Raw genomic sequence first — 21,135 nt, 5'->3', positions numbered from 1 at the left:
GCTTTAGCATAAGGCTGGAAGGATGGAAATAGCTCCCTCATCAATTTATGGGACAGTGGTTGGTGAAGCCTTAAAATGCCAATGTTCCAGGAACACTGTTATCGGTTCCAGGACTATTGTTGCTTTAAGCCCCCACCTTGAGGGTTCAGAGAAGAGAGATTACTAAGAAAGACGAAGTTGCAGATGTCTCTTTAAAAAAGGAGAGCGGAGTCCTCGAGCCACGCCCTCTTCTCATTAATATTAAATTATCGTGAATATTGATGTGGGGGCGTGGCGCCTTGGCCAGCTGGGCTAGCCAGCCAGGGGTTCCCGGTTTCACAGAGAGGAAAGTGACAGAAGCCGTGCGGAGGGAGACGCAGAGACAGAGGAGAGGCCGGCAGCCACCCAGTCTCGGGGGAGCGCTTAGCTCCCCCGCCCGGGCTCCCACCCTGTCCGGGGGGCTCCTGAAGCCCTCAGCCCCACCCCCGGGCTCCCCATGGAAGCCAGCTGCGCCCCAGGAGGAGCAGGAGGAGGTGGAGTCGGCTGAATGCCCACGGTGCGCCCGGGGCCCCTGAGCCCATCCCGCTCCTAGCCGCTGTCCTAAGGCCCCCGCGCCCCCCGCGCCCCCCACCCCGGGCCGCGCCGCCTCCGTCCGCCCCTCCCCCGGGGTTTCGCCCCGGACCTGCCCCCCGCCCGTTTGCCAGCGCTCAGGCAGGAGCTCTGGACTGGGCGCGCCGCCGCCCTGGAGTGAGGGAAGCCCAGTCGAAGGGGGTCCCGGGAGCCGGCCGCGATGGACGCCGTCTTGGAACCCTTCCCGGCCGACAGGCTGTTCCCCGGATCCAGCTTCCTGGACTTGGGGGATCTGAACGAGTCGGACTTCCTCAACAATGCGGTAAGATGAAGGGTCTCCGTTCCCGTTCCACCCCTCGGCACCCGTCCTCGCGGCGCGCCTGGGCCCCTAGAAGGACCCGACTACACATCACTGGGCAGGAGCCGGGGAGAGGGTTCAGCGCAGGGTCTCCAGGAGCGACATGTGTTTGGAGCTCCGAGATTTGACGAGTAGGTCCCTGGACACCTCCCTTGGAACCCCGTCTGACCTAAGCCTCAGAGCTGGTGCCAGTGCGCGCCCCTCCTGTGGGCTCAATCTTTGAATACATTGGCCTTCACCTTCTAGGGGGAAGGGGCCATCGAGGTATCGGCTCCGTCCGATCCTCGGATCTGAGCTCAAGAGACACCAATCCCGCCCTCCACCCACGTCTTCTAGCCGTCCCCAACCCACCCCAGGTTCCAGGACAAGACTGGGCGCAAAGTGGCAGCGCCCTTTCCTGCGCCTCTCTTGGGGCTTCGGTGGCTCATAGGCTGGATCTCCGCTGGGGGGCGCACCGGGGAGCGTTCAGAGGGCCTGAGACCCGACCCCTCGGGGATCAGAGCCAGACCTGGGTTCTCAGCCAGGCCCAGAAATTTCAGGGTGCTTCCCTGGCAGCCCCAGGGAATCAGGCCCAGAGACCCCCCCCCCAACTCCAGGGAGGGACCTGAGGCTGGGGGCTGGGAGGAGGCCGTCAGGGCAACACAGGGTGATGGCTCAGGAGGAGGGAGCCATTTCTCTCCATCTGCCTCTAGATCTCTGCTCTGTCCCTCTGTTCCTGGAGTCTGGCTGACTTTGTGTCTCCCTCTCCCTATGTCTTCTTGACTAGGTCCAACTGTGAGCTTGTCTTTCTCCTCTTTCTCACTCTTCCCCTCCCTCCCTAAGGAAACGTGGCTTCTCTCTCTTCTTCCCTCCCTCCCTCTCTCAGGCTCAGCCCTAAGGCCTTGATGGGGGAGGGGCATGGACTTAGAATGGGAGAAAATATTTGGGTTCAGAAGGGCCTGGCCAGATAAAATGTGGATTGGGGAATCTAGTGGGAGCCCCCTCTTCAGTGAACTACCAGTTGCATGTGAATGCCTGTTCACACACCACACACACACACACACACACCCTGTGATCAAGCACTTGAGACTCTTTACTTGCTGACCTCTACCTCCCAGGACCAAGATAAACTTGGCCAGGCAAGAGCCAAGTCCTTAGAGGACTTGAGCATCTGGGACTTCCACCTAAACTGTCCCAGGCCACTAGATTGACGGTGAGGAACCAGGCCAAGGGACAGGAGCCGGAGTCAAGGAGGCATGGGGGCTGAGGTCTCCCTGTTCTCCATTAAGCAGCACATCCTGGTCACCCTGCGCTCTGAGGAAGGCCCCTGTCCCAGGCAGAGAGAGCATAATTCAGCAGACAGGACAAGGGTATAAGGGGAGAGGGCTTGCATTGACTGCAGAGAGACTTGGTTTCTAGTCCTGGCTCTGCTTCCCCTGTAAGCTTGGTCCCTACCACTGGCTCTCCTCCCTGAGCCTCAGTTTCTTTGTCTGTAAAATGGGGGAGAGGTTGGATCAGGTCTTCCTATAGATGGTTCTGGCACAGATCCCAGGAATAAAGCAGCAGGGATGGGGGATCCACACCTCCTCTTGAAGCTGGTAAAAGACACTAGTCAGAGGGAAAGAGGTTTGTCAGAGCTCGGACCCTTGAAGTCAAGCGGGGCAGTAGAGCCCTGCAGTAAGCTTCCCTCGGCCTTGGCAGCTCTGAGTTGGGATTTCTTCTGAATGAACTCGGCCGCCCGCAGGCTCTTCCTGCTGCTCCATTCAGCCCTGCATCCCCAGCTGCTCATCTGGGCCTTGGTCCAGCACAGGAAAGGAGGCACGACCAGACAGTGGGATCCAGCACTAGGACACTGGGGAGGAAAAGCCCTGCTGGGGAGGCTCCTCATCTCGCACCTGGGCAGGGCCAGGAGAGGCAGTGGGAGAAGATGGGGTGTCTAAGGAAAGAGAGAAAGGACTCTTGGGCTGGGAATCAGGAGATTTAATTCTGTCTCTGTTTCTGCCACCAGCCAGCAGGACAATTCAGAAAAGTGACTTTTCTTTTCTTGTTTTTTTTTTTTTTTTTTTTTTTTTTTTTTGAGACAGAGTCTTGCTCTGTCGCCCAGGCTGGAGTGCAGTGGTGTGATCTCGGCTCACTGCAAGCTCCGCCTTCCGGGTTCACGCCATCCTCCTGCCTCAGCGTCCTGAGTAGCTGGGACTACAGGCACCCGCCACCACGCCCGGCTAATTTTTTTTATATTTTTAGTAGAGACGGGGTTTCACTGTGTTAGCCAGGATGGTCTCGATCTCCTGACCTCGTGATCCACCCGCCTTGGCCTCCCAAAGTTCTGGGATTACAGGCGTGAGCCACTGCGCCTGGCCAAAAGTGACTTTTCTTCTTCTGGGCTTTGGCTTCCTCATCTGAAAAATGGGAATATTAGAACTAGAGCATTACTGTGAGCATTTCGAGAGAAAATTAAAGTGAAGGTTATGTAGCACAATGCCTGGCATGTAACGTTCATCTTTGGCTTGATCCATAGAGACTGGATGGGGGTGATAGTGAGAATTGCTCAGCTAGGAGTTGCTGTGTGAACATAGCAAGTTACTTTCCTTCTCTGGGGCCTCCATCTCCATATCCGAGGTCCCTTCCAGCTGAGATCCCATTCCAACCCTTCCCCCAACTTTTTCATTCTGCATGAGGATAGGAAAATGTTTCCAGGGTTAAGGATGGGTAGGGATGGCGTCTGTGTGCCTCTCGGTCTGGAAAATGGAGAGCAGAATATTTGCTATCCTCCTTAAAAATCCAGATACGAGCCATAAATCATGTGGAAATCGTGTGTGCTCTGTTGCTCTGTGCAAAATGCAAAATGTATGCTCACCCTGAAAACAACTATGCAAGAAATACACATGCACTTGGACAGACTAAAGAGTGAGTACACAAAGTCAAGACAAGTGTGTTTGGAGGTGGCTGGGCTGCTTTATTTTTCTTTCTATGAGGATACCTTCATGTTGCTGCAATTCTGTTTATGTGATTCTCAGAGATCCTCAGAAGGGGGCTGCCCTTCCTGTCCCATGTGGGGGCATCTCCTCCCTGCCCCTCCCACGGTTTCTGATGTGGCCACCCTTGAGCCACTGTACTCTGCGGTCCTTCAGCCCCTCGGCCCATACGAGAGAGAGGGTCTGGGCTCCAAGAACTGGGATAAAGGACCAGAGGGAGAGCAGGTCGTTTCTCCAGATGGAAACACTAGGTCTGTGTGCTGTCCCCTCCTTCCTCTGGCTAAGGGGAAGGGATGTCTGGCTTCTCTAGAGGGAACTGGCTTGGGATCCCAGAGAAGCCCCAGCTGGGAGGGTGTGGGGAGGAGAAGGAGGAGGAAGAAGAGGTCTGTTTTCTCAGAGGGGAGCAGCAGGAAGCTGCAAGGATGTTTGCCCAGCACACCCGTTTACTCCCTGCAGCTGGGGAGGCCAGGTGTGGGAGTGACAGAGACCCAGGGACCAGCCCAGCATTGCGGGGAGGCGGTGGGGGCTAAGGCTGATCACTACTCCCCACACCCCTAGCCTGGCTTCTCCTGAGCTAACTGGGAAGCAGAGAGGCACTCCCACCCCCAGCCTTCGGGAGATTTAGGGAGATTAGAGAAGTATGTGTGTTTGGGTGTTCCTATGTCTGCGGGTGGGCCTTTAACAGTCCTTAAAAGGGGAGATTTGTGTGTGTTTTTGTTGTGTTTCTGTTTAAGTTCTCACCAACAGGAAAAAGGACAGAAGTGCTAAGGCACTCTGGTCTCAGAGTGGAATCTGCTAGAAAAGATCTAATGAAAAACCTACTGGAGGAGCCCAAATCTCAGGGTGCCTATTCAGAAAGGAGACCTCTGATACCTACTCCTCTTTCAAAACATTAAGTTTGTTTTGAGCAGAGGTTTGGTTTGGGTTTTGCTTCCCCCAGTGTTGAGGGAACAGTTCCTTGAGTCAGGGGCTTGGTCTGTCTTGTTCACTGCTGTATCCCAGTGCCTAACAATCGTTAATGAATGAATAAATCAATGGATGGATGAATGAATGGATGGATGGATGAAGAAAAAGGGGCCCAAGCCAGACCCCACATTCTTAGAGAAGATGGAAAAGTGTCCTTAAGCCCATCTATTTGCAGCCATTGAGGTCCTGCAGAGCCTGCACTGTCTCTGGGATCCAGGAAGGGCTCTCCGTGGTTTTCAATGAGTTCTCATTAACTTGAGCCATCCCCCAACTGCACAGGCCTCTGCAGCACCTGGTCTAGAATAGTCTACAGCTGGCTGACCCACAGGGGATTTGAACTTGTGGCTCAGGTCTCACTCTTGAGCACTGTCTCTAGGGCTTCCGTCTTCCCCAGTTTCTTCTTCAGATTGCTCTAGGACTCCTGGATCCATACTCACCCAATTTAAGACTAAGCCTTTTCCAGCCCTGCCCCAGAGCCCTTGCACATGCTGTTCCTGTCATCTGGACTGCTTTTCCCCTAGTCTCTCCATCTCAGCCTTCTGATCCCAGCTCAAATGTTGCCTCCTTAGGGAATGCTCCCTGACTACCTAAAGTGGGACCCCCTGTTCTTTTCTGTTTTAGTCTTTTGATTTCTTCTAGCCCTTAACCTAGTTTGCAATTATTTTAATGGCCTATTGTCTATTTCCTCCATGAGAAAGTAAGTTCCATAAGAGGAGAGTCCATATCAGTTTTGTGCATTGACATAAACCTAGCACAGTCACATGGGACAAAATAGATGCTCAATGTAGTAAAACTCTACAATAATGCAATAAATATGCCCAGTCAAAAATTTCCAATTATGTTCATTTGCAGTGGCTCATGCTTGTAATCTCAATGCTTTGGGAGACCAAGGTAGGAGGATTGCTTGAGCCCAGGAGTTCAAGACCAGTCTGGGCAACATAGGGAGACCTCGTCTCTACAAAAATTTAAAAAAAAAATGAGCCGGGCATGGTGGCATATGCCTGTGGTCCCAGCCACTCAGGAGGCTGAGGAGGGAGAATCACTTGGGCTGGGGAGGTTGGGACTGCAGTGAGCCATGATGGCATCACTGCACTCCAGCCTGGGCAACAGAGCCAGACCCTGTCTCTAAAAGTAATAATAATAATACAAATTTAAAAATAAATTTTCCAATTACATAAAATGTGGAGTTATATTTTTGTAGAATTAACGAAAAACAGTATTTTTCAGATGGTCTGTACTATCACAAAAAGCAGGAAAGTAAAAATTGTGACACCTTACTGCACAAAGCAGACCAAACAGAAAGAGTACCACAGGAGCATGAGGCAGTCACTTTTTTTTAACCAGCCCCATAGAGAATGGAGTTTTGCTCACTTTTATTTGAGAAGGGGCCTGAGCATAGAACAGAAGTCAAATTTGGGTCACATTGTAGTGAACTTTGCTGTATTTCAAGGACTTACTATATTTGTAGAGAAAATTACTTTAGACTGGGGCAATCCTTGTAAGGGAAGGGAGAAATTATTTTTTAAAAATCCCAGGCTGGATGTGGTGGCTCACACTTGTAATTCCAGTACTTTGGGAGGCGGAGGCAGGGGGATCACTTGAGGCCAAGAGTTTGAGACCAGCCTGGGCAACACAGAAAGACTCCATCTCTACAAAAAATAAATTATCCTAGCATGGTGGCACATACCTGAAGTCCTGCCTGCTTGGGAGACTGACGTGGGATGATCACTTAAGCCCAGGAGTTCAAGGCTGCAGTGAGCTATTATCATGCCACTGCACTCCAGCCTGGGCAACAGAGCAAGACCCAAAAAATCAGATCTAAGTGTTCAAGAGGTGCACTTATGATTCCTGAAGGGATCCTGGGGTTTTCAGGATCCTGGACTGGCTAGCCCTTAGGGTGGTGGGGATGCTGGGTCCCACAGAAGTGCTGTCTGCACTCCGATATGTTGTGAGGTCCCTCCGGCTTCCCTGGACCAGCCGGGAATTCACTTGCTCATTCATTAATACACATGTCCATTCCTTCAGCAACTGGGCACTGAAGGAACATCTATGCTGGTGCCAGGGTAACCCAGATGAAGAAAACACACTCGACCCTCCAGTCAATCACGGACGAATGAGAAAGACAGAGAGGGAAATAGGCAGTATCAACACCATGGTGGGCGCCATGATGGAGCAGAGCATGACAGGAGGCTGAGCCAGGCTACAGGTCATGAAAGCTTTCTCAGAAGGTGATCTCTGCACATGCTGCCCCAATTTCCCTCTTCCTTAGTGGCAAAGGAGTTATTAGAAGGCATTTCTGGCCAGGCATGGTAGCTCACGCCCATAATACCAACACTTTGGGAGGCTGAGGCAGGTGGATCACCTGAGTTCAGGAGTTTGAGACCAGCCTGACCAACATGGTGAAACCCCATCTCTACTAAAAATACCAAAAAAATTAGCCGGGCATGGTGGCATGTGCCTGTAATCCCAGCTACTTGGGAGGCTGAGCCAGGAGAATCCCTTGAACCCAGGAGGTGGAGATTGCAGTGAGCCAAGATTGCACCATTGCACTCCAGCCTGGGCAACAAGGGCAAAACTTGGTCTCAAAAAAAAAAGGCATTTCCACAGGGACTGGGGCCGTGTTCCTTTTACTGAACACGTATAGGCATTATTATCCATTGTGCACTCCGCTCAAGGGCAGGAGTCCTATGGATGGTCAAAGAGGGGAGCAAGAAGAAGCTACAAGCAAGTTCTCTCGTTGTTCTAGTTTGAGATTTCCCCTCTAGAGCAAGGAAAATTCAGGATCTTTGATATCACAGGGTCCCTGTCTTCATCCTCATCCACTCCCATCCTTAGGGCACCTTGGATGCCTAGAGCTTTATGGGCAAAACCAGATCCCCTGGATAAGCTCCCACATCCCATTTCACACCCTATCCTCAGATTCACCCCCAGGATGCTGTTCCCCAGCCCTTCTGGGGACTTGGATCTTTGCTCTCTGCAGCTCCCAGGACTCCTCAGGAGGCTCTGTTTCTGTCTGCCCTGGCCTGGCCTGGCTACTGCACCAGGAGAGGGGAGCATAAAGGACATCCCTGTTTTGTGTCTTCTTCCTATATCATGTGCCTCATGCGAGTCCTGGTACCGAGGTCCTCCTGGAGCATCTCTCTCTGGGACCTGGCTTGCCCTTGAACCTCCCTCAAGAAACCAGCTGCAGATGCTGGAGAACAGGCTGTTCCTCTGGAAGTCTCAGCACTCCTGGGGGCAGGATGGAGGAGGAATATTTGGGTGGAGTTAAGTCAAGACCGTGAGCTGGAACTCTGTGTAACCCTCTTGAGCAGCCCTGGGGAAGCCAGACTGAATGGCAGGACCCTGGACCAGGATTGGGGAATGTGTGGGGGTGGGATTATCTGGTTCAGGAGAAGCTGGGAGAGGCAGGAAATACCCCAGGACTCTGACCCTCAGAGGAAATATGTCAAAGGTATTGATTTCTTTGGAATGTCAAAGATCTTGATCCCCACCGCCTAGACACACCATATTGTCTACAAGGCCAGTTTGATAGCTGGAGCAACCATGGGCTTCCCTGCCGCCAGGTTCGGTGTGCCTCCTCCCCTAATTCCCCTGGGACAGAGCCTTCACTGCCGCTTCCTTGGCCGTTGGCTCGTGGCTCGTGGCCCAGAAGCCACTTCACCCATCACAGAGAGTTTGACACATCTGGGCTGGGATGTGTGGTCCGACATAACAGCTGGACAGCAGCAGCCACTGGCTCCTCCTCCCCTTCCAAAAGAATAACAGAAATGAAAGTAGCGATGGAGTGAGGCAGGCTCTTCAGGCCTTCACGGAGAGCCAGGAGGTGGGTTTCAGGCAGTGATTGACGGGGGCTCGCTTTGGAGGCAGACAGATCTGAGCCTTTGCCCATGGGTTCCCCTCCACCTGGAATACGCTCACCCTTCTTCACCTCATTTCCTTCACTTGCTGTGTGACCCTAGGCAAATCACTTTCCCTTTCTGGGCCTTGGCCTCCTCATTTCTGAACTAAACTGAGGGCTCCTTGAGAGCAGAGTGTGTCAGTCAATTATTTGTGGCTATTCCCTAGGTACAGTTATAATGACTGAGTGCTCAGGAAATGTTTATTTATTGGATGGATGGAAGGAAGGCAGGATGGAGTAGGGTGGGGACGATAGAGGAATGAATAGGTGGGTGGATAGATAGTAAAAGAAAGGACACTTCTACATTTCCAGCTTTGATGATCCTCTTTTTTAAAGTAGATTGATTGATTCATTCATTCATTTGATTACTCAAATCGTGAATCTTAGCATAAATGCCATCTCTCCCTTTCAGTTTATCATCATGGCCTTTTCTATTATGACATATTGTGCACTGGAAGAATATATAGAATGTATATCTATCAGTTATAAAGTATAATAAAATGAATACATGGAAACTTACCCAGCTTAAGAATCAGACTCAGGGCTGGGCATGGTGGCTCATGCCTGTAATCCCAGCACTTTGGGAGGCTGAGGCGGGTCAGCAGTTTGAGACCAGCCTGGCCAATATGGCAAAACCCCGTCTCTACTAAAAATACAAAAATTAGCCAGGTGTGGTGGCGGGAGCCTGTAATCCCAGCTACTCAGGAGGCTGAGGCAGGAGAACTGCTTGAACCCAGGAGGCGGAGTTTGCAGCGAGCTGAGATTGAACCACTGCACTCCAGCCTGGGTGACAGAACAAGACTCTGTCTCAAAAAACAAACAGACAGACAGACAGACAGAAAGAAAGAAAGAAAGAAAAAGAGAAAGAAGGAAGGAAGGAAGGGAAAGAAAGAAAGAAGAAAAAGAAAAGAAAACAGACTCAGTTCTGAATATCTTGGTCTCTCAAAGCTGCACGAGTTTGGGACACAGGTGAGCTGTAGATCCTGAAGCCACCCCACTCTGGGGAGATTTTAAACAGGAAAGTCCCGAGACCAGGTGCGTACTCTCAAGCTCAACGTGTGCAGACAGCAGGTCCGCAGGTCAGATGGCAGATGATGGGGCAAGTGCTGGGGAGGTGATCCTTGCTTGAGGTGGGACGTCTTCAGCGCTGCTTAGACCTGGGGGCTCCCACTTGTCACCTGTGTGAGCTTGGGCAGGTGCTTTAACCTCTCCAAGCTTATTTTCCTCATCCAAAAGTAGGGTTCATGGTAAAACATAGGGTTCTTAAGAGAATTCTATTAGAAATTCTTGTAAAGGGCCTGGTACACCATAAACCCTCTATAAACAATAGTTGCCACTGCTGTTTTTATTGTTTTGGTTTTTAAATTTTTTTTTGAGACAGGGTCTCACTCTGTTGCCCAGGCTGGAGTGTAGTGGCACAAACACAGCTCACTGCAGCCTCAACCTCCCGGACTCAAGTGATCCTCTCACTTCAACCCCCCAAGTAGCTAGGACTACAGGTACATACCACCATGTCTGGCTAATTTTTTGTATTTTTTGTAAAGATTTTTTTTGCCATGTTGCCCAGGCTGGTCTTGAACTCCTGAGCTCAAGCGATCCTCCTTCCTTGACTCCCAAAGTGCTAAGATTACAGGCATGAGTCACCACACCTGGACAATTTTTAATTTTTGTGGGTACATAGTAGGTTAGATATTTATGGGGTACATGAGATATTTTGGTACAGGCATGTAATACATAATAATCACATCATAGGACAGGTGCGGTGGCTCACGCCTATAATCCCAGCACTTTGGGAGGCCGAGGCGGGCAGATCACAAGGTCAGGAGTTTGAGAACAGCCTGACCAACATGGTGAAACCACATCTCTACTAAAAATACAAAAATTAGCCGGGCATGCTGGTGTGCACCTGTAATCCCAGCTACCCAGGAGGCTGAGACAGGAGAATTGCTTGAACCCAGGAGGCGGAGGTTGCAGTAAGCCAAGATCACACCACTGAACTCCAGCCTGGGCAACAGACTGAGACTCTGTCTCAAAAAAAAAAAAAAAAAATCAGGTCATGGAGAATGGGGTATCCATCCCCTCAGGCAGTTATCCTTTGTGTTACAAACAATCCAATTATACTCTTTGTTTTTTTAATTTTTTTATTTATTTATTCATTTATTTTTGAGATGGAGTCTTGCTCTGTTGCCCAGGCTGGAATGCAATGGCGCGACCTCCACTCACTGCAGCCTCCGCCTCCCAGGTTCAAGCGATTCTCTGCCTCAGTCTCCCGAGTAGCTGGGATTACAGGCATGCGCCATGACACCCGGCTGATTTTTGTATTTTTAGCAGAGACGGGGTTTTGTTATGTTGGCCAGGCTGGTCTCAAACTCCTGGCCTCAAGTGATCCGCCCGCCTCAGTCTCCCAAAGTGCTGGGATTATAGGCGTGAGCCACCGCACATGGCCCTCTTAGTTATTTTAAAATTAAATTATGATTGACTATGGTCCCACTTGCTGTTTTTATTTTGATTGTTGCTGTGATTGCCTAAAAGGAAGGCCCATGGCATTTGACAGCCCTTGTAGGAATATCCCACCTTGTCCAGCCCTGCAGAGCCCTGATCACAGGGATTTTATTTTTCTGTCTCAACTCTCTGGAGATGGAGGGCTCTTTCCTTTGGGTAAAGCCAAAAAGCCCCAGGCCCCTTCTCAGGGCTCTTTCTGGGCAGCAGGAGAGGGATGACCAGGAAAGGAGCAAAACCGGATCCCCAGGATGAACCCAGTGTGTGGAGTGGGGGCCCATATTTTGTATCTGGCCCTGGACTAGGTGCTGCAATGGGGCAGCAGGATCATTCCTTCAGCAACCAGTGTTGTTGTGGGTGCTTAAGAGCATGGGTTCTGCAATCAGAGCTTGGGTTCAGATCCCTGTTTGACCACTTGCTAACTGAATGAATCTAGGCAAGCTGCTTAACTACTCTGAGCCTCAGCGTCTCATCCATAAAGTGAGGGTACTAAGAGGACCCACTTTATCCTTTGAAGCTTAAATGAGATACTACATGCAGGGAGTTAGAGCAGTGCCTGGTACATAAATATTCACTGTTATTATATTATGATCATTACCATTAGGCAGAGTATATGCTGGGCCCTGTTTGAGGCTCTGCAGAGGGTTCGAGGATGAAATTTGGCTGGGCGCGGTGGCTCACGCCTGTAATCCCAGCACTTTGGAAGGCTGAGGCAGGCGGATCACTTGAGGTCAGGAGTTCGAGACCAACCTGGACAACACAGTGAAACCCCGTCTCTACCAAAAAATACAAAAATTAGCCGGATATGGTGGTCCATTCCTGTAGTCCCAGCTACTTGAGAGGCTGAGGCAGGAGAATCACTTGAACCAAGGAGGCAGAGGTTGCAGTGAGCCAAGATGGTACCACTGCACTCCAGCCTGGGCAACAGAGTGAGACCCCGTCTCCAAAACAAAAAAGATGAAACCTGTCTTTGATCTACCCTAAAGAAGGGTAATGTTTAGAAGGACAGCTGGATCCCATTGTGTGTAATTAGAGTTCAGGGCATGATATTAACCAATGACCTAACAGTCTGTAAGTGCTGTGGTAGAACAGAGAGGGAGATGACTCTTCAAGCTTGGTGATCAGGGAAGGCTTCTTGGAGGAAGCAGCATTTGAGTTGGCCCCTTAAAGTATAGGAAGAGTTAGAATGAGGAGATAAAGGACAAAACACTGCAGGCACCAGCAGAGGTATAAGCAAAGGTCCTACAGCCATGGGGACCACAGCAGGTTTAAGGAGCTGGGAATGGTCCATCCAACTAGCCTGGAGAGAAGAGAAAATGAGGGGGCTTCAGCTCTAGTGGTAAGTTGGGATCAGTTTCTGACAGTCCTTGAGTATCATGCTGAGGAGCTAGGAGTTTTTCAGCAGGCAGGAGGGAGCCAATGATAGCTCTGGGTTGCACCAGGTGATGGTCACCAGCTCCTCTGAAGGGTCTCAGTGCTAGGAGGCCTGCAGTCTATCAGGCGGATCTCAGCTGTCAGCCTGTCTGGGTGATCAGGGACTCTCCCCCAGGGGGAACAGAGTTGTGGGACCTCCCTGAGCCCAGGACAACAGCTGACTCCAGGTCCCTTCTCTCCTCTGATTTCTACCCCGTGCCCTGATGTGACTCTTGCACTGGGCCAGGAGTACCAGTTCCCTTCTGGCTCCTTCACCCCCAGCACTGAGAGCCAGGCTGGCCTGGGGAGGCCCAAGGCAACTCCGCCCTTGCAAAGGGACAGGCTGTTCCTCTTTGGGGCTGGGAGCTCCAGCCTGAACCATGTCCTGGCTCCTGGCCCAACACCAAGACCCTAACAAGGTTCCCCCATCTCCTCCAATACTTCAGGACCCTCCACTATCAGACAAAGCACGTCCCTATGAACCCCAGGGGCCTAGAAGGGTCTGAACCCTCCTCCTGAGCCCAGCCCAGCCTGGCACACCAGCTCCTTGACCCTGCTACCCATTGGCTGGGACAAGATGCTCAGAGCCCCACTCACCATCCTTCCAGCCCTGCCCTCTGCCGCCCCAAGGCCTTCACCCCTTTCTCTCCAGGGCTGCAAATCAGTTCCACATTTGGGATCTGGCATGCACTATCCGCTTGGAACTCTCTCCTCCCAGTTAGCTCCCATCTCCTTCCACCCCACAAGTTCAGCCCCTGGGGTCTGCAGGAGGGGAAGGGCTCCTGCCTCTGACAATCCCTTCAGAGGACTGAGAGGGAGCCTGACTGTGGCACGGTGCCAGAGGGACAGTGGACAGGAGGCCTCCCAGGGAGAGATGAAAGAGGAGGAGCCGAGGGGGTGGGCGGAGGCAGAGCTTGAGCAAGCAAGGGGATGAGGGGTTGGGGATGGGGAGGGAAGGAAGGTGGTAGTTCCCAGCTCAGCACATTCCTGAGACATCTGGATGCACTGGAAGGGCCCCAGCTGGCCTGCATGACTATGGCTGTAGCTTCTCTGCTCTGTGATGTCAGGACCCAGCACTCACCCCTCCCCTCAGAGTCCCACTGGCCTGGGAGCCACTTGGGGCTGAGTACTGGGGTCTCTTCCCCAGACCCCTGACCCTCAGTGAGCAAGAAAGAGGCCCCTGGGGCAATGGAGGAAATGCCTGCCACAGAGGTGGGCCAGGGCATGGTGGCAGGAGGGAGGCACTGAAGACCCAGTGGTTTGCCCATCCGACTGACTCAAGGAAAATGTGCCTTTGGGCTGGTGCCAGTCCTTCTCTTCTCCTTGGAAGGGAGATAGAGACAAATGAATGACTCTGGAAATGGCTGCTTACCTTGGGCTGTGTGACCCTGGGCATTGCACTCCCATCCCCAGCTCTCGGTTTTCTTCATCTGTAATAATAACAGCTACATTCAATGAGAGCCTTCCTCCTATATGTCCTGCATTATATAAAGCACTTTACAATTGTTGTCTCATTTAATCCTCACAGCAACCTGGTGGGGTGGATATGAATGTTCCCATTTTATACTCAGGACTGAGGCTTAGAGAGGTTAAGTAACTTGTCCAAAGCCTGCACAGTGTGTAGCAGAACCAGGATTAGAACCAGGTCCGTCTGACTCCCTTGCTCATAACCATTGAACGCTTTGCCTCTTCACATAAGAGGGGGTGGACCTAATGATGCCAAAATTCCTTTCAGTTCGAAAATTGTAATGATTTCTTTTGGCCGTTGCGGAGCTCTTCAAGAAGGGCAAGGGCAGGCATTAGTCACCTACTGGGTGGGGGAAGGAAGGCAGAGACAGCTGGCTTTGAAGCATCGGGTGGGTCAAGAGTCTTTGGAGGTCCCCTCCCATGGAGGCCCAGAGAGCTCCAGACCCCAGGGACTGGAGTCAATAGCCTAATCCCCAGCTGAGCCCAGGGGTCCCACACCTTCCCTGAAAGAAGGGAGTAAATAAGGAGAGAGGATAACACTCCTTCCAAAAATAAAACCTGAGGACGACTCAGACGGGCCAGGACTGCTGAGGATGTCAGAGGCTGAATGCTGAGTACACTGAGGAGAGGGGAGAGGCGAAGGGAATTCCAGCCAGAGCGAGGCGGTAGGCTCTAGGCGAGGAGGGCCTTCCAGCTGGCCAGGGGCCGGGAGAGCAGCCCTGGAGGGTTGGCCACTGTGTTCTGTTTATACCCTTAGGCCTGACAGGGTCTGGGGGGACAGCAATTCCAGCACTGAGTGGAGTCTGTGCTTCCCACGTACCTGGTCTGGCTGGGGCTTAAGAACAGAAAGGCTTGGGGAAGGAAGAACAACCCGGAGAATGGGTACAGCGGCCCCACTAGGGAGGAGCCGAGGGAAGGAGTCCAAACACACGGACTCTGCCTGGAGCAGCAGCAAGCTGGCATCAGAGCAAAATTTGGGACGGTCATTCCTGGAGGCTCTCTGCTGCAGAAAAAAGGGCCTGAGTCCATAAGCTCTCTGACATACTCCTTCATTCACACACTCATCCAGTCAGTCAGTCACTCAGCGAACGCCTGAGCATCCACAGGGTGCCTGGACCAATGCTAGGCTTTGCAGATTCGGACAAGAATTGGACACAGCAAGACATATAGGCAATACGGCTGGATCATTTGAAGCTACACCAAGGAACCTGTACTCTATCCTAAGGGTAGTAGGGAGCCATGATTCACTGATGATGAGTACAAGTTCCTCATCTATGGAGCCGAGAAATGACATAGTGACTTCTAAGTTTTACACGATCCCGTTTTTTAGAGACAGGGTCTTGCTCTGTTGCCCTGGCTGGAGTGTAGTGGTGTAATCCTAGCTCATTGCAGCCTCAAACTCCTGGGCTCAAGTAATCCTCCTACCTCAGCCTCCTGCGTGACTGGGATTACCCACCACACCTGGCTAATATTTTTAAATTTTTTTTTTTTTTAGAGATGGGATCTCGCTATGTTGCCCAGGCTGGTCTCAAACTCCTGGCCTCAAGCAATCTTCCCACCTGGGCCTTCCAAAGTGCTAGGACTACAAGTGTGAGCCCCCTTGACTGGCCTAGAAGATCTCTCTTGATGTAAGGTGGAGGATGCTCTGGAGAGGGATCAGAGTTCGAGACTTGAACTTACCCGTCATTGTCACACCATTGGTCAGAAAGCCTTTTGAGAGCAGGAATTGGATCTTGTTCATCTCTGTATCCACAAAGCTGGGCACCCAGTAGGTGCTGAGTAAATACTGAACAAATGCATGAATGATGAATAAATGAATGTGACTAGATGCCCTTATTCTCCAGAGGCCCCTGGCGCCAACCCCGGCACTCGGTTTCCAGTGTCCTAAGCTGTCCTGCAGGGATCCCCTGGCCGCTGCCTATAGACCAATGTCTCCAGCAGCCAGATCGTGGGCTGCTGTGCCGTCGGAGGTGCCAGACACAGCTAATCCCAGCCCTGGGCGGCGGCACTCACTGCCATCGCTTCCTCCTGCCCAGACAGTGCCTGGTGCCCAACCCAGGGTTGGGCCACAGCGCATGGGCCGCCTGGTGAGAAGATGCCAGGGGCTGGCTGGGAAACTGAGGAAGCTATGGCCTGACCAGGACAAGGTTACCAGTGTCAGGAGGGGCAATGGAAGGGCCAGACTAACAGGGCTAGGGGGCTGCAGAAAATACACACCCTCCCCAGGACTCTGCTCTGCTTTGAAGTAGCCTGCGGCTGGCGCCAGCCTGCTGATTCCTCTCTCCTTCCTTTCTCCAGCACACACTGGCAAAGAAAAGCTCAGTCCCCATGTTGGCGCTTTCTTCAGTCCCAGCCCTCAGTGTCCCAGCCCCATGCAAGCCCGGGGCTCCCAAATCTCCCTCACTGGTGTTCACATGACTCAGTCATCTCAGGCACTGAGATGCTGGCTTGGCAACGCCAACATTTAGTTCTGTGGTCATGTGAGATGGTGTGTGTGCGTGTATGCGTGACCATATCTGTGTGATCCTGTGTCTGGGGTGACTTCGCATGTGTGTGAGCGTAGGGGTGTGAACCACTGTTTGTCTGATCACATCTCATGAGTGTGTCTTGTTGAGTTTGCGTTCATACCTGACAGCGTCAGCCTATGTGACTCTGTGAGGGTAGCAGTATGTGTGATAGCACCTGTACAAGGCTGCACATGGAACAGTCTGAATGTGTCGATGGGTGTACTTTTCACTATGTGGTGTCAGAGAGGTGGTGTTTCCCTGTGTACGAAGGAACCCCCTCAGCCCACATCTGTGTAGCATGTGCACATGCGTGCGTGCACACACACACAGAAGTATTTCTGCTTATTTGGACTTGGGCTCTGTGGTGACCAGTTCGGTAGGGGAAAATATGAAACTTCAGCAGCCGCTTTCCCTAGGCCTATGGGGACTGGGGGCTGAGAGTGAGGTTGGGGGTTGGAACAATGTGCTCCCTTAACCCCCATACTCTGCCAGGAAGACTCAGGGAGGGACTGGCTCCAGGGACCAGGAGAACTGGTTTCACACCATCCAGTCCCCAAAAGGCCAGAGCAGAGGAAAAAGGCCTACGTTCTGAAGACTAATTCACTTTTCTAGGCCCCTGTCAACCGCGCTTCCATAGAGACACAGACTGTAACGGATGAGGAAACCGAGGCCAGGAGAGGAGACACCTGCCACTGCCCAGGTCTCAGAGCAGACCTGAGTCTTGAATTAGAGCCTCCTGAGTTTCAGTTCAGTGCATTTTCTCCTTCACAGGGTGGCTTTGGCTCTGGGAAGGCAAGGCCTGGGTCTCTTAGGAACCCCAAATACTGGATGGCAATGCTTAAGGACAGGGTGGGTCTGCTGACAACTGGAGACTCAAGGGGCCCACCTCCTCTCCCTGCTCTCACCACTCCCCGCCCCCCAGGCACAGCAGTGACTCAGACTGAAGGCCCTTCAGCTTGAAATGGGGACAATTTTCTAGTGACCACGAGGCAAGTAACCGTCCGGGAATGCATGGGTCAGTGTGTGTTGGGGTGTGGGGGGGTCTGTGGGCCCCAGCCTGCGGGGGGAAAGAAAGGGGGAAATGTGAGAGGCCTCTCCTCCCATCTCTCCCTAGCTCTCACTCTCTCGGAAGGAATGTCCGGGCTCAGGATTCCCCCCCACCCCTTATCCCACAGCTCAGCCTGGACCCGCTCCGGTCTCCTCCCTCCTTTCCCCAAGCACAGACTTAACCAGCCTGGGCCGGGGGAGGGGCAGAAGTTAGGAATGGGGGTGCAGGCGCCAAGGAGCCAGGGGCCTGAGGGAAGGGGGCGCGCTGAGGCTGCTTCTGGTCAGGGAAACCATTCTCCTACACCGACCCCAGCAGGCAGCTGCGCCCCCAGAGCTTTACCCTGTCTCTGCACTGACCTTGGGGAAGGAATTTAGGGAGGGGGAAAACAAGGCTAGAGCTGGTACCATTACTGCCCCGGGAGAGTCCCCTCTGCCGCCACCAGAGACAGCCACCAAAGCGCCCCACGGTAGGACGATTCGAGATGGAGCTGCAAGGGGATTTAAGGCCCGGCTCGCCCTTTGAGTCGGGGTCGTCGGGGAGACCCTGGGTCTCCACTTCTCCCTGCGGGGGTGGGGGCGGGGCCACGCTACTGATGAGGGGTTTAGGACACCGTGAGACGGCCAGGCCATTTCTGCGTCGGCCCCAGACGCAGAAGGGGTCCCATGCAGGCCCAAGCCAGTGCACCCTGCGCTCCCACAGCCGCGGGCCGTAGACGCAGGCCGGGACCCTCCTCCGCGCGAGCCCTGCACTCCTCCGGTGCCCTCCACGCCGCCACGGGCGGCTGCTCGCAGCCTCCCGCCATTGGCCAGGAGCTCTGCGGCTCCCACCAATGAGCAGGCCGGATTCCGGCGAGGGGCGGCCCCGGGTGTTCCCGGGTTAACCCTTTGTGGGCCGCTCCAGGATGGCGGCACCCGGATCCTTCTCTAAAATTTAAAGGGCGGACGGCTGAGGCCGGGCTCCAAGAGGGGGTGCAGCCGAGAGGAGGGGTACGCAGGTCTGCAAGCCGGAGAGCTCGGGAACCTCTCCTCCAAGGGAGGGAAGCCGGCGCCGGCTGCGCGTGACAGCCGAGAAGGAGCTTATATTGGCACGACTATAGGAAAAAGTCTTTAACGAGGAGGGAAACAAATCATAATATTTCCTTCTCCGGCTTCCCACCCCCGTTGCCTGGAAAGGCACCCCTGTAGGACGCTCACCCCCTGCAGAACCCTGTCGCCCTCAGAGCGTTGACACATGGCTCCCCTGACGTTCGTGGACTCCTGGCCACCGACCCCTTCCTCTTGCTCCCCAATTTCCATCGGACAATCTAAACCTGAACTTTTGTGTGTGAAGTGGAGGGAGGGCTGGGTGTGGTTGGGGGTAGAGGGGACAAGGGGGCGTGCTGGAGCAGAGGAGGTCTGAGGTCTTCAAAATGGGCTTTTCAGGGATGGGGCCAAGTGGATGCGGTGGAAGGAGTGAGAGGACCAGAAGGTCCCGCACACGCCAGGGCAGCCCTGGACTTCACCAGCTCACTTTGCAGCCCCGGACTTCACCAGCTCGCTCACTGTGCGTCCTGGGTAGCTGCGTTTCCCTCTCTGGACTGGAGTTTTCTCTACTAAGAAATAGGAGTGGGGGAGCGAGGGGGGGAGCGGGGGGCAGGGGACCGTCGGGGAGCTTTCTCCCGTCCCTTCTGCCTCTAACTTGGTGATAGAAACCAACCCTACCTTAGCCGCCATGAGAGGCCAGGCATCAGACGGAACTAGGGCCGCAGAGCTCTCTAGGGGAGTCCCTGATGGCAGTGCTCCCAGGAGGGCGAGGTGGGCCTAGGGAGGATGGGACGCCCCCACCGTCCACCCAGCACCTGAAGAAGCCCGGCGCAAAGAGGACCTGGGCGTTGGAGTGTCCTCCACTCCCACCCCGCCTGCCCCTTGGCTGCCATCCCCTTCCACTTGGCTCCCGCGGCTCTGGAAGCTCCATCCTGCTGGGTTCTGGCTGCTGTTTCTAGCAGGTGGGGTGGGGGCTGCTCACACAATGGGGCCAGCTGAGCTCTCTAAGCAGTTTCCTGTGGGCACCCTAAAAGGGTCTCTGGGAAGAACCTGGGTCATCTGCCTGAGCCAAGGCCTTCAGGGAATCCAGGCCAGATCCCAGGAAGCATCTCTCCTCTCCCAGGCCCCAGGAAGGGGCTTGGCAAACCCTTATCGCCTGAGAAGCAGCTGCTGGAGAAATACCTTAGCGGCTGACTCACCGGCTCCCTCTGCTCACAGCCCCCTCCCACTGGGCCCAACACCAGGCCTTTGAGAGACCCTAAGGGAGAGAGCTGGCGGAAGCGCCCCCAGCCGGCAGGCCCGGGCTCTGCGGAGGGTGTAGCTAGCGCAGCCCTGGCTGTGGCTGGCTGGGTGGTTGGGAGGTGGTTATACCCTGTAAATGGCCTCTGTCTGGGATCACAGTGATTCTTAGAAACTCATTCAGCTCTGACCTCCTGGTACTGCCTCACTCCAGGTATTGATGGACAATTGGTATGCTGATGGCATTGCCATCTGGGTTATAAGGCCCTGTCCCTCCATCAGTATCATGAGCCAGGTGCTGGAAGCCAGCGGGTGAACAGGGTGCAAACCCTGCCTCAGGGCAATTACCGGACCGGGGAGGGTCTGCTGCAGTTGTAGAAGGACGGGACAGTGAGGGATGGTGGGCACCTCCCTGCTGTATTAGCTCCCTGGGCCTCAGTTTCTCTCTCTGTCAAATGCCAATATGCATTTGTCTTGTCTCATTGGATAATTGTGAAGATTAAATGAAATGATGCATAGGAGAGCACTTTGGGTTAAAAGCACAACAGAAATGTAGGATGATGACTGATTGCTGGCAAACTGGGAAGTGGGAGAGTACCCCTGCCAATGGGGCTTCTGAGCTCATTTTGTCCTGGATTATCTCACTAGGCTTTGTTTGGAGGGAAAGGCCAAACATTCCCCCCACAACTCCCACCACTGGTTCCAAGCTCAGCTCAGGGACAGAGTTTAGGGGCTGCAGTTTTCATGATGAAGATAACTAACGATGATCGAGCCCTCACTCTGTAGCAGGCACTGTTCTGTGTTTTATATGTACAGTATTTACTCATTTTACCCTCATACTCCTATGAGGTAAGTACTAATCTAACAAAATTTTAGATCCTCATGGCAACACTATGAGGTAGGAACTATTATTTTCCCCTTATGGATAAGGAAACTGAGGCACGGGGAAACTAAGCAACTTAGCAAGTGGTGGAGCTAGGAGTCAAAAGCACATCTATGTGACTCCAGAGCTCGTGTTCATCTCCTACTCCATGCAGACAGACTCATGTGGCCCTGAACCTTATGCTCATACAGAAGGCTTCTCTGCTCATTACCTTCCAGATTGGGACAGGCTCCCAATATTCCAGGCCAGAAAGGGCCAACAACTCCAGACCTTGAAGGAATCCCCCTGGCACAAGCCTTTAACCACTCAGCAGGTGGGGCTTCAGGACC

The 21,135-nt window shown here is 53.2% G+C and overlaps 1 protein-coding gene across 1 annotated transcript in view; it reads left to right on the top strand.

Annotated features, from left to right (window-relative positions):
• The first annotated feature begins 252 nt into the window (after positions 1-252).
• The window catches only part of CREB3L1 (cAMP responsive element binding protein 3 like 1), a 44,526-nt gene continuing 23,643 nt past the window's right edge, over positions 253-21,135 (top strand). The window contains exon 1 of the mRNA XM_054439769.2: positions 253-871. Coding sequence (XP_054295744.2) covers positions 770-871 — 102 coding nt within the window. The 5' untranslated portion in view covers positions 253-769. The remainder of the gene's footprint in view (positions 872-21,135) is intronic.

This window comes from Pongo pygmaeus, chromosome 9 (assembly GCF_028885625.2).
Source record: "Pongo pygmaeus isolate AG05252 chromosome 9, NHGRI_mPonPyg2-v2.0_pri, whole genome shotgun sequence".
Lineage (NCBI taxonomy): Eukaryota > Metazoa > Chordata > Mammalia > Primates > Hominidae > Pongo > Pongo pygmaeus.
This window is presented reverse-complemented; position numbering and strand designations above follow the sequence as displayed.